Genomic DNA, 18,243 nt, shown 5'->3' with positions numbered 1-18,243 from the left:
TTGATATTTATCTATTTAAAAGAGGTGTTCTGTTTTGGTATGGCTGGCCTTGTCTTCACGACCGGGTTCGGGAATTGGGTCGTGACAATTTTGTACAATTAGCAGATAGACAAGTATCGGCTCAAGTAGTAGGGGATTTGAGTTTGAACACATAAGAGTTTGAAAAACAATTAAAAGGCGAATTTTGAAAAAATGAGTTATAATTCTACAAATACTTGAGAATATAAAAAAGGGGGGTCCTAGGTTTATTTATAATATGGATCACATCAATGTGATACCCGGTATGACACTCCTCAGAAGAGGGGATACACGTGGTATTAGCGCCCCAGTCATCATAACCATATCTACCCTTCCTAACCCGTTAATGTATTAAAGCGCGGATTGGTCTCGACCTCTATTGCATGCTATTACCCATCCCATTCCTATCAGTTCCGGAGAAATTTAGGACTACTATTCCTATAAGAGGGAGGATTTTAGGCTGACTCTTGTGTTTTTAAAGGTAAAAAGACTAAGGCAACATGCAAAACACGTAGGACTGCATATTAGGGGGAAAACATATAAATAAATAAGAGGCTCATATATACATCCACCGACAATGCACATAAATAGCATGACTTAAACATAGTTAGGATCAGAATTTAAAGTACTAAGGAAGGGGTGTTCAATTGTTGAAGCAGACCAATTTATTACATAACTTAGATAAGAAGCCGGAATCAGGCCTGCTTGCTGGTTGTAGCATTTGCTAATTAAACAAAGGCGAATCAAGTTTTATCGTTATTACCTAAGGCTTGCCTATTGGTGATGTCCTATAAGCACGATGTTTATTACTGATTAGAAATACAGTAAAGTAGTGGTTAATTTTAAACATGCGATTTGGATCCTATAGGCATGATATCTAAACCGTATTAATAAAAGGAGTAGGTTGTTTAAACTGACTCAGTACGAGTCGAACTGATTTTAATTAAACTAAAATGGTCTCAAATCCTATAGACATGCTCTCTATTATTACTGATTTTAATTCCTATAGACATGGTATCTACGTATTAAAAGCTGATTTTGATCCTATATGCATGGTATCTAATTGAACATGCAATGAAGTAGGCAGGATTTATTCGATTAAAGCGAAATTCGTATAGGCATGATTTCTATAAAAATACTGATTTTAATCTCATAGACATGATGTTTGATTATAGCCATTTAGATCATATAAGCATGGTATCTAAGTGTGGAAGTGAAACATGCAGAATTTATTAAACAAATCCTATAGGCATGTTATCTACCCGCCTAATAGCTAAAACATGCATAATTACCCCAACCCTCTTCACTAGCTAGCCCCAATATTTATTACAAATCATTACAGACCAAATACTAAATTACATCAAAAAAGTGTAACATAGGAAGTTACAACCATAGGAAACCTGATTCTGACTTCCTCTTTGAGTTACGGGATAAACCACCTCAAATGCCACTTGTTCCAAAGCCTTTCTCAGACCTGGGCGTGTCAAAGTTCCCTAAGGGTCTCAAGGTACCGCGGGCAGTGCTTACACCCAGGTTTGCATAACCAGATAGAGATGAGTGCAATGTGGAAGGGCCAGTCTGTATGTGTCCAAGTTCAGAGGGAGCTCAAGGGTCCCAAGGTAAGGCTCACACAAGAGGGGCAGAACCTAGGTTCTAAGAGTATAGTGGAAGTGCAGAAACAGAGATTTATTAAAACTGGGTTGATAATAGTAAAGGGTAAGGGTGATTTGAAAACAGTAGTAGTAAAACATAAACTACACAGAATCAGTAATTGCATAAAGGGGTCAGGGGCTTTAGGAATAAATTGCATGAAACATATGACCCTAGGAAGGGTCAAGTTAGGGCATACACAGCAGTAGATGATGTTGGCATGCCCACAAACCAGCTAGAGAACACAAACACATAGGGGGATATAGGGGTTTGGGATTCATAAGTCAGCAAATCACATAACAAGGGACTGACAGAGTACATACATAAGGAAAAACATTAACTTAGAAGGGGAGGGAGCAGATTACAGCATGCTTAGTAATGTAATTTGATTGCATAAACATAAGCAGAAGCAGGCAAGAGTGAAGGAAACTAAAATAGCTAAAGAAACATGTTGTTATTGATGGTTGAAGATTAACTAGGACATACCAGTAAGAAGCAAAGTGCAGAAAGAAAAAGTAAGCAAATTTTCATAGCCTAGCCTTGGCTTTCAGCCGGCTAGACAAAGTAGTAGCATAAGTAGTAGTAAAGAAAAGAGAGAGTTTTGAGTGAAGTCTGTGTTCAGAACTCAGATGGTTTGTGTGTTTGAAAGAAGAGAGGGTGGGTATTTATAGATTTGAAAACAGGTGAAGAATAAGGTAATAAATAAAGTCTTAACACAAACATGGAAACAATCACAAGTCAGAATCAATTACCACAAATGATTCCATTTAATTAAGGAATCACTGTTTAACGGGTAGCAGCAGGTCTAATTAAGGAAAGAAAATCAGTTTGGGGGCAGATTGATTATTGCCATAAAATGGGCAGTAAAAGCATGAAGTAAACAATCAAGTCTAAGTACAAAGATATGCTTATTTTGGAAAATATTCAGCAAGGTAAAATATCACAGTAAAGGGAAAGGAACCAACTAATTTTAAATAGGCGAGTGAAATTAGGGGTCACAAAAGAAAAGCTTTTGCAATCAGTCACCAGATCAAGATCAATCAAGGAAGAGACACGATTCTGCACTTTAGTATATAAATAGAGTGAACAGAAGCATCAGACATGCGAGGCCAAGCACATTGGCAAAAGAAACAACATACAATAGTAGGAGAAATAAGCTAGGATTCAGTAGTAAGAAAGATATTCGAAGCACAGTAGTCAAGTATTTCAAGTAATCACATAGAATCAACAATGAAGAAAATGTAGCAACAGGTAAAGAGAATCTGAAACCAAATAAAGGTCTCACAGTATCAAGTGAGGAAAATCTTTTAAGAAATTAGGGTTTCACCAATAGTCGAGTTAAAAGATAGTAAAACTTAGAATCAGATAAGTCACATAAAGAAAAGAGAGTTTGAAACAAGGAACTTTTAATCGAGTCACGTATACATTAAAACAAGCAATTTCAGACCAAAAGACCTAGAGTTTTCCACAATAATCGAGTTTAAAAAGATGGTAAAACTCGGAATCAGATAAGTCAAGCAAGAATGGAGAACTTAATCGAACAAGCACGTATTTAAGCAAACAGTTTCAGAACTCGAATGAGATCAAAAAGGAATTAAGGTTTTCAACTTGCTGATTCAGATAAAAGAACAACATGAGCAAAACATAGCAAAATTACAAACACATTAAAATCAGAGAAGAGATTTTTTGGAATAACTTAAAGGAAAACCCTAATTGTCGAAAAAAATGAAGAGTCATTTTAAAAGAAAAGTTGAAGAACCTTCGAGAAAACATTTAAGAAATTCATAGTAAGCACAGATCTATGGCAGATCTGAAAGAAAACCAAAAGATCTTAAAGATTAGGGTTTCAAAAGACCCAGAAAAGGTGAGAAAGACCTTAAAAGTTACCGATCTAACCAGGAGAGTCAAGGATCTGACTCGAACGACCATGGTTGGCTCGAGAAAGGTCATGGATGACCGGAGAAAGGCCATGAACAGAAGTCGAGCAAGGACTGGACCAGATTCCCCCAAGGTCTGGCCATGAAATCACAGAAACAAACACCTAGGAGCCATAGGAGGCCACTACACATCACCAATGGCCATGGGAGGCCATGGATTAAACATGGGTTAGGGTGGATTAGGATGGGATTAGATGACGGCGGCTAGGGTTCATGAGGGTTTCAGAGAGAATTGAGAGGGAAAGGGAATTTAAGGGCGGCGTTTGGTGAAGAATAAGGTAGGCTAATGGGTCGTTTAAGGTTTAAAAAGGTAAGGGGAACGGTGGCCGTTGATCTAAATGATCAACGGCCTAGATTTAAAAGGGTAGGTGGGGAATCCGGGTTTGGGTCGGTTTAATTGGGTTGGGGTCAGGTTTAATTGAAATTCGGCCAGAAAATTTGGTTTAAATTGGGGTCATATTTAGGCTACAATTGAAATGCAATAGGGCTATTATTTAAATAGCCAATTTTCCCCTTTTAAAATTATAAAAATAGTAAATTAATTTCTGAAAACGAATTGAAAGCACTAAAATGATTTATAACATATAATTATCAATTTAAAAATATAGGACTTAATTTTTATGAACATAAACGCAATTAAATCTTAAAAGAGGCTAATATTGGAATTATATGCAATTTAGTTTAAAAAATACTAAATAAATTTGTAAAAATATGCAAAAAATTACCTTAGATATATTTTAGCATAAATATAAAAGTCCAACAAATGAATTACCGAAATAATAATTTTGAAAATAATTATTGGGGTTTTTATGGATAAAAAGGGAAAATAAATTGATTTAAAAACCTTTAAAAATTAGGAAAAAATAATAAAACATTTGGACATGCTTATGTGTGTGTGTGTGTGTGTGCGCTATTTTGAAGGTATTTTGCATATTGAAAAATATATAAGGAAAAATTGGGTATCAACAGGTCTTAGATGTGTCAAAAGTCCCAAAAATAATATTTTTACATGTATTTATACCTAGTAAGGTCGGGCCCGGACGAAACCACCTTCTCATACGCAAAATAGAGAAAATACCTTGTAAAAATACACAGGCGTGCCACATAGGATGACGCGCCACGCGGGGTACTTGTGGAGTTTATCAAGGAGCTTACAAAATTGAAAAGCATCAGAATTGGACAGTCGTGGTGCCTCACGCACCGCGGTTGTGGAAAATTCTCTGAGTCCAGCTTTTTCTTGACTTTTTGATATTCGGGTGTGTTTTTCGACCCCCTAATACGATCCCGACTTAATCCTTGAGCTTTTACTCTGACTTCAAATCTCCAAATCACTCGAATTCAACCCATAACATCTACACAGCTCGGAATCACTCTTACAAGGCATAAAACACACAATTAGTGCAAAACAGTAGCGATTAAAGCTCAAACTCAATTAAAGTACAATAAGCAACTAAAACATGAGATTATAGCCTACCATCACAACCCCATCCAAAAAACAATAAGCCAATAAGGCTTGTTGCGCCATGCAACTCGATCAAATAATAGTGACCAGCTCTCCCAGAGCTCACATCAACTAGAAAACCATCGGTTTCTCATAATCGGCGTGTACACCATCAAGAGAGAAACATGAAAGGGTGACCCTAGGGGGATGGATCCTCATCCATACGCAAGCACCGCCAATTCAACGTGCTACTATCATGGTGGTCACAAGCTCAATATCATAATCCACCCGACGTGGTCACAGGCTTAATGTGATGGATCCGCCTGACGTGGTCACATGCTATATCACAATTCGCTCGATATGGTCACAGGTATATTAACACAATCCTCCCGGCATAGTCACAGTAATATCAACACAATCCACTAGACGTGATCACATGCATATCAACACAATCCGCACATTGTGGTCACAGGTATAACAATACAATCTGCCCGGTATGGTTACAAGCATAACAACATAATTCGCCCGGCATGGTCACATGCATCCAATTCAAATCATATCATATAGAAGCAAGTAAACAAGAACACATGTATATGATGAATAATTATCAGATTTCACGCTTCTGAACTAGTATAATAATATGCTAAAGTGTAGGCATGCACAAAGTGTGCTATCATAGCTCAAATTGGCAATTTTATCACACAAATAGAAATTACCAAGTTTATTTAGGGAATTAGTCTCTTTGTTATCCCAAACATAGCTCAAATAGTTCACAACAATGATATAAATATGAGAAACATATTAGCATAAAGCTTAACAGTCAACTCTAGGCATATCATAGTCTAAGCACTACCCCGAGCATGGTTTAATACCTCGGTGCTCACACATGGGCTCAACCCCACACATATGCGCACCCATAGAGCGTAGATATCACAATTAATTAAGGCAACTAGTGCCCCAATCAAGTTTTGATAAGATACTTACCTCAAACAAGCCAAAACAAACACCGAGCAAGCCAAACAATACTCTAGAAATGCTATTCCACATAAGTCAACCTCCAAACGGCTCGAAACTAGTAAAATCAACTAAAAATCATCAAATAATGCCAAAGGAAACAAACCCAAACGATAAAGGCCGAATTTTTAATCAAAAGCTCAAAGTCAACCAAAAAGTCAACCCCGAGCTCGCACCTTAGAACTTGACAAAACTCATAAAATCCGACAACACATTCAATTGCGAGTCCAACCATTCTAATTTCACTAAAATCCAACTCTGAATCGATGTTCAAATTTAATTATTCATTTAAGAAAATTTAGACAAAAACTCCCAATTTCTCCTCCTCAAATCCTTGATATAGGTGTAATAATCCATGGAAAAATAAAAATATAATCAAAATAAAGATAAAATTACTTAACCTGAAGATTTGAGTGTTTAGCTCCTCAAATTGCCTTACTTGTGCTCCAAGAACTCAAAAAATGGAGAAAATGAACTTAAGCTCTCGAAATTGGAAGTTTTAATGCACTGCTAGTGGTCCTTTTTCGTGATCATGGTCTCCAACCTTGCGATCGTGATTCAAAAATATTCCTCAGTTTTTACCCTTCGCGATCGCGGCCATATCCCCGTGATCGCGATGAACAAATTCCAACAAGCTTGCCCAACTCTTCCAGATAGCCTCTAGTATAATGGCCATAATGTTTTATATAAAACTCCAAATGACAAATGGTTTGACTTTTTGAATACTAGACATAAAGTGCTACAAATTTTATTTTTGGAGCATCTCCAAATTTCTTATAGATTGCAAGATATAAGCTTACAAAGTCAGCTCAGTGACATCAGAATTTCTTCTTCGCGAACGCAATTCAAAGGTCAAATTATTTCCATTTTACTCTTCACGATCGCGACCAATGCTCTGCAACCGCGATGTACACCCCTGTAGCCAAAAACCAGCAACTAGAAAAGGGCCTAGAAATGGTCCGCAACCCCCCTGAAGCTCACCCGAGCCCCTAGGGACCCCGTCCGAACATACCAACAAGTCCCAAAATATATTACGGACCTACTCGAGGCCTCAAATCACACATAATAACATAAAAACCATGAATCATCGATCAAGATCAATCTCTTAAGTTCATAAACTTCAGACATCGAATCAAGTGTCCGATTCAAGCCTAACCAATCCGGAATGAATCCAAATTTTGCATACAAGTTCCAAATGATATATTGAACCTATTCCAACTCCCGGAATAGCAATCTGAACCCGATAACATCAAATTCAACTCTCGGTCAAAGCTATGAACTTTCTAAAGCTTTAAATTACCATCTTTCGCCAAATAGTGCTGAAACCTTCTAAGAACATCCAAATGCAAATCCAGCTCTACGCCTAAGTCCAAAATCACCGTATGGACTTAACAGAACCATCAAAACTCCGATATGGGCTCAAATACGCAAAAGTCAGACTTGGCAAACTCTTCTAATTTAAAGCTTCTAACATGAGATTCATTCTTCAAAATAAATTCCGAATCACCTGAAAACCAATACTAACAATTCACATAAGTAATAATACATCATATGAAGCTACTCAAGACTTCAAATAGCAGAACATAATGTAAATTCTCAAAATGACTGATTGGGTTATTGCAACTTTATACATACAAAAGATAAATCATGAGCTGATAAATAAAATACATTCAACATTTACTCAGTAAATATAATAGCTAAATGAAAATACATACAGAAGGACATGCTTACTACTTTACTATAAATAAAGATATATATGAATACAGTTAGTACAAAATTGACATTTTTATTAACATGAATTAATTAATACAATATATACAATTCATGGAAGGAAAAAAATGAGTACAATACATGAATACAACTGATACAGTACATGAATACAAAACATGAATACTTCAGTACAACTGATACAATACATAAATTAGGGCATTATGAATACATGAATACAAATGTGGCATTACGAATACAGCTGATACAATATTTACTTTTTCAATCACTGACATACAGAAGCATGATTATCATAGCTCATTACACTACATATATGAATAAAACTAAAAAAAATGATATAACCTCAGAAGTCTCCTCGGCACATATATTAGGTTGTATTTGAATACCAAAATGGTCACCCATGTTGTCCTCGGGTGACCTTTGAATGCAACCATCATGTCTTCCAGCAGGTGCTTCACCACCAGAACCCTTTAAGTAAACAAAATAAATAAAAATTATATGTAGTTGTATTTTAATTCTATTGATTCTTTTATATACTTTTTCTGCATTTTGATTAGATTTAGTATCTTCAAAAAGCTTTTCGAATTTTTCATTCATCAATGTCCGTAGAGACGTGAACTTGCCCTCGACCTAATATTTAAACCACCAATTACAAATTTGTTAGCAAATAGAAGAAATTGCAGACATATACTATAAAGGTGAATATGTAATAATAATACTTACAAACTTCTTGAATGAGTTTAGATCCTCTCTCAAGACAGACAAATCATCAGATTTGATATTAATTGGTACGTCGTTGCGGTGAGTGGTGTCTTTTTTTCCCACCTGTTGTAATGCCATTGGCGAAATTGGCTTCTTAGTATGAACTACATGTTCCTTGATTCCATTCTTAGCAGGAGGAGGATTCTTGGCATGAGGATTTGCAACAACATTTGGTATTGGACTCTTTGCAGGTGGAGGATCAATTAGCTACTGTTTGCGTTTCTTATGAGGTAGTGATGATGATAGGACCAGTGTTTGTATCATGTTTCTTTCTTTGGCTGAAGAGGGGGTGTTGGACTAAATTCATCAGAATCCTCCTTATTGTGGTTTGTATGAAGAGGAGTTTGCTTTACAACAGCGTCATCCGGAGGCATATAAATAACTGTAAGCTTCCTAGCAGTCGGTTGAATATTTTTGTATTTTATCTGAAAACACTAATACATTCAATGCTAAGATGTATGGAAAATAGACAATAATCATGAATGTATTAGTCAAAATGTAAAACTATATGTATGTGTATATGAAACTGTATTATGTATTTTGGTGTATTTCTTTCATTATTGATCATCTTACTGTCTTATTATTTTTATTCTGCTTTTATATGGCTTTTTGGTACTGTCTCATCTTGTTTATATTTTCATTAATATGGTGCTTATACTTTCCTGAGTCAAGGGTCTATTGGAAATAGCCTCTCTATCGTCACAAGGTAGGGGTAAGGTCTGTGCACACACTACCCTCCCCAAACCCCACAGTATGAGATATTACTAGGTATGTCATTGTTGTTATTGTTGTATATAATCATGTCTATATAACTGGAAAATAGAAAATAATCATGTATGTATGAGTCAAAATGTAAAGTTATATGTAACTAGAATTGAAACTGTATTATGTATGTTGCTATATTTATGTATATATGTAGTCATGTATATAACTGTATATTGTATTCAAATGTATTTATAATGATGTATAACAATGTATTTAATTAAATTAACATATGCTGTTTGTAATATCAGTCAAGTCAAAAAGAACAAATTACCAGGTTTTCCTCGTCGTTGAACATGCCGTTTATCAAATAAGCAAAAAGAGACTGGTTGTTAGTGGAGTTTCAATTGAGTATTCTGGGAATATGGTTATTAATTCGGATTAAGATTTTGGGGTCAACTTTTGAACAATACTAGTAGAACCATACTTACATAGCAAGAGGCATGCCAAAAATCATGTAATACTTCTTCTGGGAATCTATCTTCCGGCTAATAGATCTAACAAGGGCAGTGAATGCCTCCTTACCCAATGGGTAATCACAATATCTCACTCTCTCGACCAAGTCAAAATGTTGCCTTGGAATGGTTGTGCAATTCTTTTCATTGGAGAATATGAATGTATGTATGAAATTCAACAGTACTATTTTCACAGCATCATCATCGTTATCAAAGTCCCAATTCTTGTCAATAAAGCAATTAAAGCAGACTTCTTCACATTTTTTTCTCCGTCAAAGCACGTCTCTACAAGCCTATTAGGCTTCTTTGTATTAAACATAAAATCTTCTCCATCACCAACACAATTTAGTCTGATAATTACCGCAAACTCCCTGAGTGAAAAGCACAATGTTGTACCATTTACATGTATGATAAATGCGTCAAGAGAACATTTTCCAACTCTCACACCATGAAGCACCTGAACAATTGTACTTAGACCTCACAATGCTTTATACCGAGGAATATACCAAAACATGTTTGACCAAAGAGTTCATATTGTTGTGCACTAAGCTTTTCTTTGAGGTAAGAAATTATGTCAGTGTTAGTGTAGGAACATATTTGCGGTGATGAAGTAGGAGGTTGTTTAACAAAGAATTTTATTTCCTGCATATAAACACCACAAAAGTAAATACATGTTTGAAATGTAGATAAATACAACAAGGTGGTTACAGTACTTTCAGTGTATTCAAAATAGGTGGTTTCTGACTTCACATACAGATAAATATTTTGAATACATTATTTTCATAGTTTTTGAAAATACATTAAAGATAAGAAACAAGCCTGAATCATGAAAATATTGATACAGTATTGTTAGTGTATTCAAAATAGTTATTTTCCAAATACAAATACATATAAAAGATAACTACCCAGATATCGCCAAATGTATAATGTATAAAAAGAATTAAAAAATTGAGTTTCTGTATATCTAAAAAAGACAGATTATGAAATACACAATATACATGTATGCGAAAAAAAAAATATCACCTTCTCTTTCCGTGTTTTCGAGCTACTTCCTTTAGCGACCTCTTTTCCCTTGCTGCCGGATGCAATAGTGCTAATTTTTCGTCTATTTCCACGTTTATGTTGTGTATCGAAACATTAGAAACATTTCAACTTGTTTCATAGGGTCATTGGGTAGTTTGGTTCGCCTCTCGGCTTCAATAGTTGCTACAGAACCTACAAATACAGCATCCTCTTGAGTGATACGCAAATATGGCCCATCAAAATTGAGGACTTTAGTGGGTATACCTCGTGTAACCCTCTTGGGAGTGCTTAAATCAGCCATTAATGTCCAAACTTGAAGTTTCTTGTGACAACCCTAATAATGGTGGAAATTAAAAGGAAAGTAAACAGAAAAAGAAGAATGACATTGAAATAAGAAACAACTACCCAAAACTTTATCAATTTGTGAGGAACCACGATTATTAGGCGCAAAATCGTGTTGGATTCATGGAGACAAATTCGCTGTTGAATTTGATTAGAGAATCTCTCGAGAGAGGGGGAGAGAGAGAGAGTGTGTGTGTGCGCTAACTAAAGGAGGAAGAAAAAAAAACGTTACTGGCGTATTTCACGTCTTAACAATAGTATACATAAAAAATGTGCATTTTACTACAAAAATATAAAAGATAGCTATAAGCAATAATAATTTTAAAGTGTTTTGATTTATAATAAATAAGGTGCAATAGTTAGCTACAGGACCTAAAATTTCCTATTCAAATACCACAAGAATGGTGTGTTACAAGCCAAAATCTTAGGAGACGATAAACTTTGACTTTTATACCTAAATTGATTTTTGAAGATAAGAGGAATTTGAGCCCCTAACAAGATTTTCATATGCAATAAAGGGTAAATTGAAGCTCAACTCAATGTGCAAGGTGTCAACTATTACACTTCACCAATTGTGGGACGAGGAGGGTTAATTTGTATGACATGAAATCACTTTTTTTAATAGTAAAAGTACTTAACATTCTTTTTTTCTCTAAAAGGAATTATAATCTTCCATTATTTAACTCACATCTGACATCATTGATCGGCAGGTGTGCGCTTGACATGAAACCTTTCTCTCTTCTCATTTTCGCGTTAATTCTATAGTTTCAAGTTATGGTAAGTCCGTATAACATTATACAATGCATTCAAATTAAAAAGAAACTAAAAGATAAAATAAATAAAAGGCGAGAAGAAAAAGATTCTATAATACAAAAATGCGAAAGGCAACAAGATAAAAAGACCAAAAAAAATATTACTGTATAAAATATGTGAGTCCTCTTTGTATAAGGACTTGTTTGATCCATTAAAAAAATATAACTTACTAAAGCCTTGAGAGAAACTAGAAAATAATGCTCACCAAGATCAATCATTCACCAAGAAATAAAGGCGAAGCTAGACTAGAACATTTTCCTCGGTTTCGTTGTCCCTTGAGTAGGAATACTCTGTTCATTTCTGAAGAAATTCGTTGGATCCACTGCTGATTTCACTTTCACCAATCTATCAAAATTGTTCTTGAAATACATGGTCCCATATACCCTTCCTTCTTCCAAACTATGTGGTCCTTGATCATTTGTACCAATATCAAGATCCCTGTAATTCAAATAGGCTTGTCTTGGGTTCTTTGAAACAAATGGGGTCATAAAACTGTATAAATCTCCTATCTGTGTAAGGTACTCTTTTTCTGCAGCTGCTCCTTCTTCGTTCCAATTCACTGAGTACTGAATCTTGAATAGAATCCCTGCTCTGTGTGGAAATGGTGTTTCGCCCTCGGCAATTTCAGCCATTCTCCCTCCGTAAGGATTGAAAACTATTCCTGCTTTGCCCAAAGAAATCATCTTTTGGAAAATTGACTCCAACCCATCTCTGGGAATTGGTTCTTGCACGTAATCCGATTTTCTTTTCAAGAAATTCAATGGATCCCCTGTTCTGTTCAACAAGGCAATTGGTTTTGTTGTGTTGTCGAAATTTGCCCATTGAAGCACCGAATCAATCCAGCTCATTTCGAAACAATCTTGTTTTGTTAATCCTAAAGCTGGGAGTTCGTTGCTTACGAGTGATATTAATCTACTAGAATCACCAAGGAATAACGCTATGAACGTTACTCGTATCGACTTTTGTTGAGCCTTCTTCTTCCCCTTCACTTTCTTCTCTTTGTTTTTCACAGTGATGGGTTGCACAAGCAGTCTGATGAAAAGATCATTGTCAATTTTGTTAACAACATTCTGCCATTGGAGAACAGCGTCGGTAGCATTTTGGTCTAAAAACCTTTCAACTCTGAAATAAGTCACAGTTTGTGGGACTTGAACGAGTTGAATTTGAAAGGCTAAAATGACACCAAAACTAGCACCCCCACCTCCTTTAATTGCCCAAAAAAGATCTTCGCCCATAGCTTTCCTGTCCCAAATTCTACCATTAACATCCACCAGTCGAGCATCCAATACATTATCTACACTTAGACCAAATTTCCTCAGCATATTCCCATAACCACCACCACTAAGATGCCCACCAACACCAACAGTAGGACAAACACCCGCAGGAAAACCAAGAACGTTACTTTTTGTCCAAATGTTATAGTAAAGTTCCCCTAATGTAGCACCAGCTTGAACCCAAGCAGTATTATCATTAACATTTATGGAAATTGAGCGTAGATTGAACATATCAAGCATAATAAAAGGGACATCAGAAATATACGAAATTCCCTCATAATCATGTCCACCACTACGGATTTTTAACTGTAAATTAGTCTCTTTGGTGCAAAGAACAGCGCTGGAAACATGGGATTCTTCAGTAGGGGTAACGATGATAACCGGTTTGGAAGTTGTGGAGGAATTAAAAAACCGGCGGTTTCTGACATAGGCTTGTAAAATGGGGTTAAAGGAGGCATTGTTTGGGGAATAGACGATTTTGGAGATTTCTGATTGGGGAATTGATTTCGTTGTTAAGCAATTGACAAACGAGTCATAGACTGAATCTGAGGCTCCAAGGGATAAGGAACTGAATTTTAAAAGGAGGAGAAAATGAAAAAGCAAAAGAAGACAAGAACAAGACATGGTTGATGATTGAGAAGATTTTTTCATTAGGTTTTGGTTGTTTTTGGGTTGTAGGCCTAAAGAGCATTGGTTTTATAAGGGTTTATATAGCGATGAAATGATAGATGAAAATAAATAATCCTAAAAGGGAATCATTTTTTGAAGTTTCTATTCACACAATTGGATTGCGCCTTCTTTGCATGAAGAAATTATTAGATTTCCAATATATTGTAATTTTGTTTGGATTTGAAATCTTTTTAATTGTACGCGACTCTTTCATTTCTCACTGTTTGTTTATTTCTAACTCGGTATTCTACTACTTATATAGTGGTATGACTAAATTTGAACTTGTGCGGTTAGCTAAGGAAATATTTTTTGCCTCCTGTTACGCTCTTGATTTTTCTTCTCGCTTGAGAAATACGATTTGAAACCACAAAAATCTCACATTAAAAGGTAAAACTGGCTCTATAAAAAACACAATGAATAGTTGTATACAAATAAGGTATACTTGCGATAAAAAAGAATGAAATCAGGAAAGATCTTTTTTAGTTCTCCTACCTTATTCTTGAAATCTCTTCTTACCTTCAGCAAATATTCTTATTCGTTTATTTAAACAATTCCTAAAAAAGATATTTAAACCAATAAGAACATTATGCCCCTCCTCTAATAACTGACTCCATCCTATCCTTAAGTTACGGATTTGAAGGAATTAATGAATAATAAAATATATGAGCAAACATTTACTAGCAAATTAAAATTTAATGTAAATATTGTTATCTAATGTCATTCTTTCAAAAAGAAAGTTATAGAAAAGCTTTTTAAGAATATCACGATTATTGCATTTTCGTAATCATCTACAACTATTTCGTACATCTTAAATAAATGCACTTTGTCAAATTCTCCGTAAAACAATAAATGTTGTCATGTTAGCTGCCAAAACCAAATAAATTTAATTCGTCAAGATTTTGGAATATAAAGTTTCTTACAAACGTTGGGACTAGGGCATATACTTTTCCTCAAGTAATGGTAACCACGGAAAAGGCATTTGTTCAGATAAAAAGAATTCAGATCTTTGATAATTTTTTACCTTCTTCTCTATCTTTAGTTAGCCTTAAATTAACGTAACCTTAACTCCAAAAAGACTAAAAGTTCTCAAGTTTAGCAATAGGATTAATATGCTCCGGAGTATATTTCCGGATGAAAATGGACCTATGCCAAACTTAAGGGACCATTTGATTTAAAAACTAAAAAAAGGAACTAATTGTTATTTTTCTCAAAATGTTTTCTCTTTTGTATTATTGCATGGCCCTTTTTCTCTCATAAAAGTACATAGTTGAAAGGAAGGAAGACTTTACCCTTATAGTGAAACTTTTTTATGCAAATCTAGATTAAAAGAAGATAAGTGAATTTTAGTACAACGTGTGCTTGGAAAAAGAAGAAGAGAGACGCAACAGAGAGTGAGAAAGTTCAGATTTTTTTTCCCTCTCATGTCGGCAGGGTCAAAGAAATTACGTTAATTGCAAATGTTAAAATATCAAAAACTGCAAAGAAATTAAAAAAAAAATGAGTAGTGGGTAGGTGGGCAAAAAACTGAAATTTAAATTTTGTGGATTTTTTTTTCTCGTATTAAGGATTGGATTTCGAATATAATTTTTAAATTTTTGGATTTCAAATAGAATGTTGGATTTGGTACTTCGGATTTTTAGATATCCGAAAAATCAAATTTTTTATATTTTATATTTAGTCTATTATCCATATGCAAATAGTAATAAATCTAATATCTTAGCAGTTAGACATTATCTTATTGCATTATTTTTATGATGATTTCATTACTTGAATACTTTATTTGAATGATTGCAGTAATAAAGAATTTTTTAGGCAATTTAACATGAATATATTTTTTTTTCAACTTATAGGCTCAAAATTAAAAATCTAAAATATCCAAAACAATTACTCCGAATCGAACTTAAAAAATCCGGTCCAATTGAGCTTATTTGGATTGAATTTGAATTATCACTTTTTCAATCTGAAAATCAAAAATCAAACCGAAATTTTCATATCCAATCCGTATTACCCGGACGCCCAATCTTTTTGAGAGGCAGACCTAGAGTATTCAATATAAATTTGAATAATTTTGTACTATTTGCTTAAATTATATATTTGTATTAAATTTTTTATTAAACATATATAAAAATTTAATTGTGAAATGAATGAACTAAGACAAATTATGAGTATGATGACTATTGAATTCAGCACACATTAACTTTAAATTTTAGTTTCACATTTATGCGCTGTAGAGTGACTGAGTAAACTAAAATTGCACTAGTCAACATTTGAACATAAAAAAGTATTTGAATTATGGGACCAGAAGGAAAAAAGAAAACTTGAACACGTCCTGTCCCGAACCGAAATAATTTGTACGTCAACGAAAGGTCAACTACAGCGTAGATTCTGGACGGCAACTTTCTTTTCTCTGTCTAGGAGGGTGTTTGGATTTGCTTATAAAAAGTACTCCCTCTATTTCAATTGATGTGAACTCATTTGACTGGGCATGAATTTTAAGAAAAGAGAGAAGACTTTTAAATTTGTGGTGTAAAGTGAAGCATATATATTTTGTGTGGTTATAAATCATTGCATAAAGGTAAATTATTTCTAAATAGGAAAAAATGTCATTCTTTTTGGCACGAACTAAAAATGAAATAGGTTCACATCAATTGAAACAGATGGAGTAATTTTTAAGCTAAAAATCAAAAGTCATAAGTTGGTAATACCCAATTTTAGCTTATTTTTGTACTTTTTATGCCTAAAAGTAAGTCTTAAGCACTTTTTATCATTGACAAACACCATACAAACTATTCCTTCCGGTCCACAATAAAAGACCAATTTGCTTTGGGCACATCCATTAAGAAAATACTAAATTCTAGACAAAAATAGTTAGTGTAACTAAACCATCCTACATTAAATGTTGCACCATAATTATAGTAGCACTTACTTCTCTTCTCAAATGTGAATAGTAAATGACTTTTTAGGGATACGTACATAAAGGTAATTTTGAAAAAATAAATTGATTTTTTTTTTATTATATAAATGGACACTTATTTTGGACCAAAATAAGATAACAAATTGATCACTTATTATAGATCAGAGTAAATAAAAAATTACTTAAAAGCCAATAAACACTTAAAATAAGCCAATTCAAACCCCATCTGAATCTTTTTCTAATACGTGTTGAAATTATTGTCCAAGTTTGAATATATATTCTTTGAAAAAGGAAGCAATGTATTTAATTATTTATTTATGTACTAATATGACTCACTCATTTGAAGATAATCTAATAATTTAAGAAAGATTACTCGTGTCATTTCTTAAACTGAATTAACTGTCCTTTTATACCATTCAGACTCGGCTCAAATGTTGTAATAAGGCTTGTGCCTTAGACCTTAAATCTGAGAGACTTTAGTTTTTAAAAATAATAGATTTATAGGTATTTTTTGTAAAAATATTTAGTACTTTTAGTACAACAATGGACTTTTTCATATAAAATAAAAGAAAACTCTCTAAATTATAAATAAAGTAACTATTTGACTTACTTGAAAATTGGTAGTATAAATAGACTTCCCAACCTCTTAATTAGAGTTGATTTGACAAGTGAATTATTAAACTTTTTGCTTCTTCGTTAGACAATGTGTAAGAATTTACCATCTCTTCCTTGATTTGTCCAAGTCAATATTTCTTTTACGCAATCTCTTCATATTTCAAATTATATAATTTTCTTTTTGACTTACTGACATTCTTTCTTCAATATTTCTGTCATGACCCAAATCTCATCAAAGACTTTGATGTCGCCTAACAACATAATTTAATTATCAAACCATTAACTAATTTATAATATAAAGACAAAGCAAGATATGACATAACTCAAATATCAAATGTGCATAAATCTCAAACAGAGTCTACACATGACCAAACTTGTAACACCCCGTATATTCAAACTAGGTATAAATATATTAAATGAGTATTAATTTAATATTTTAGACATATAAAGTCCTAGCGGGATAAGTATGGGTGAAAATTTTTGTTTTAGAATTAAGATGGAGAGTGAGGTGCATAAGATTCGACAAAATCGACTAAGTTTACGAAAGATCTGTCTTTCAGCAGGATTTAGTGAAATTTTAAAAGAAATTTGGGGGGCGCACTTGGGGGTCATTTTAAAGCCCTACTTCGTCCCCACACCCCCAAAACACAAAAACTTTCTCTAGAAAGGGGAGCTCTCAAAAACGTAACTCCTTAAGGTTCCTTCCACCATCCAAGGTAAGTTATAATGGTGATTCTATAATTTCAATTTCTCAACATCTTATTAACCTGGGTAAATCCTCTATATCATTAGATATTCGATTGGGACATCATTGTTGAGAGAATGA

The 18,243-nt window shown here is 34.1% G+C and overlaps 1 protein-coding gene across 6 annotated transcripts; it reads right to left on the bottom strand.

The window, feature by feature from the left end:
- Nucleotides 1-7,912: 7,912 nt before the first annotated feature.
- On the bottom strand, nt 7,913-13,943 carry LOC104242058 (berberine bridge enzyme-like 21). 6 transcript variants are annotated; one of them, XM_070168345.1, is made up of 5 exons: nt 12,151-13,943; nt 11,055-11,124; nt 10,791-10,982; nt 8,512-10,409; nt 7,913-8,418 (listed from the first exon to the last, which is right to left on the bottom strand). In XM_070168345.1, the coding sequence occupies exon 1, from the start codon at nt 13,868-13,870 to the stop codon at nt 12,191-12,193; it is 1,680 nt and encodes a 559-aa protein (XP_070024446.1). In that variant the 5' UTR covers nt 13,871-13,943; the 3' UTR covers nt 7,913-8,418; nt 8,512-10,409; nt 10,791-10,982; nt 11,055-11,124; nt 12,151-12,190. The 6 variants fall into 6 exon arrangements, with proteins under 6 accessions (XP_070024446.1, XP_070024447.1, XP_070024448.1 ...); XM_070168346.1 differs by having other exon boundaries at nt 7,913-8,256; XM_070168347.1 differs by having other exon boundaries at nt 7,913-8,975; nt 9,744-10,409.
- Nucleotides 13,944-18,243: the final 4,300 nt, after the last annotated feature.

Source organism: Nicotiana sylvestris, chromosome 2 (genome assembly GCF_000393655.2).
Source record: "Nicotiana sylvestris chromosome 2, ASM39365v2, whole genome shotgun sequence".
NCBI lineage: Eukaryota > Viridiplantae > Streptophyta > Magnoliopsida > Solanales > Solanaceae > Nicotiana > Nicotiana sylvestris.
Note: the sequence above shows the minus strand (reverse complement) of the source record. Positions and strands in the feature narration are given on the sequence as shown.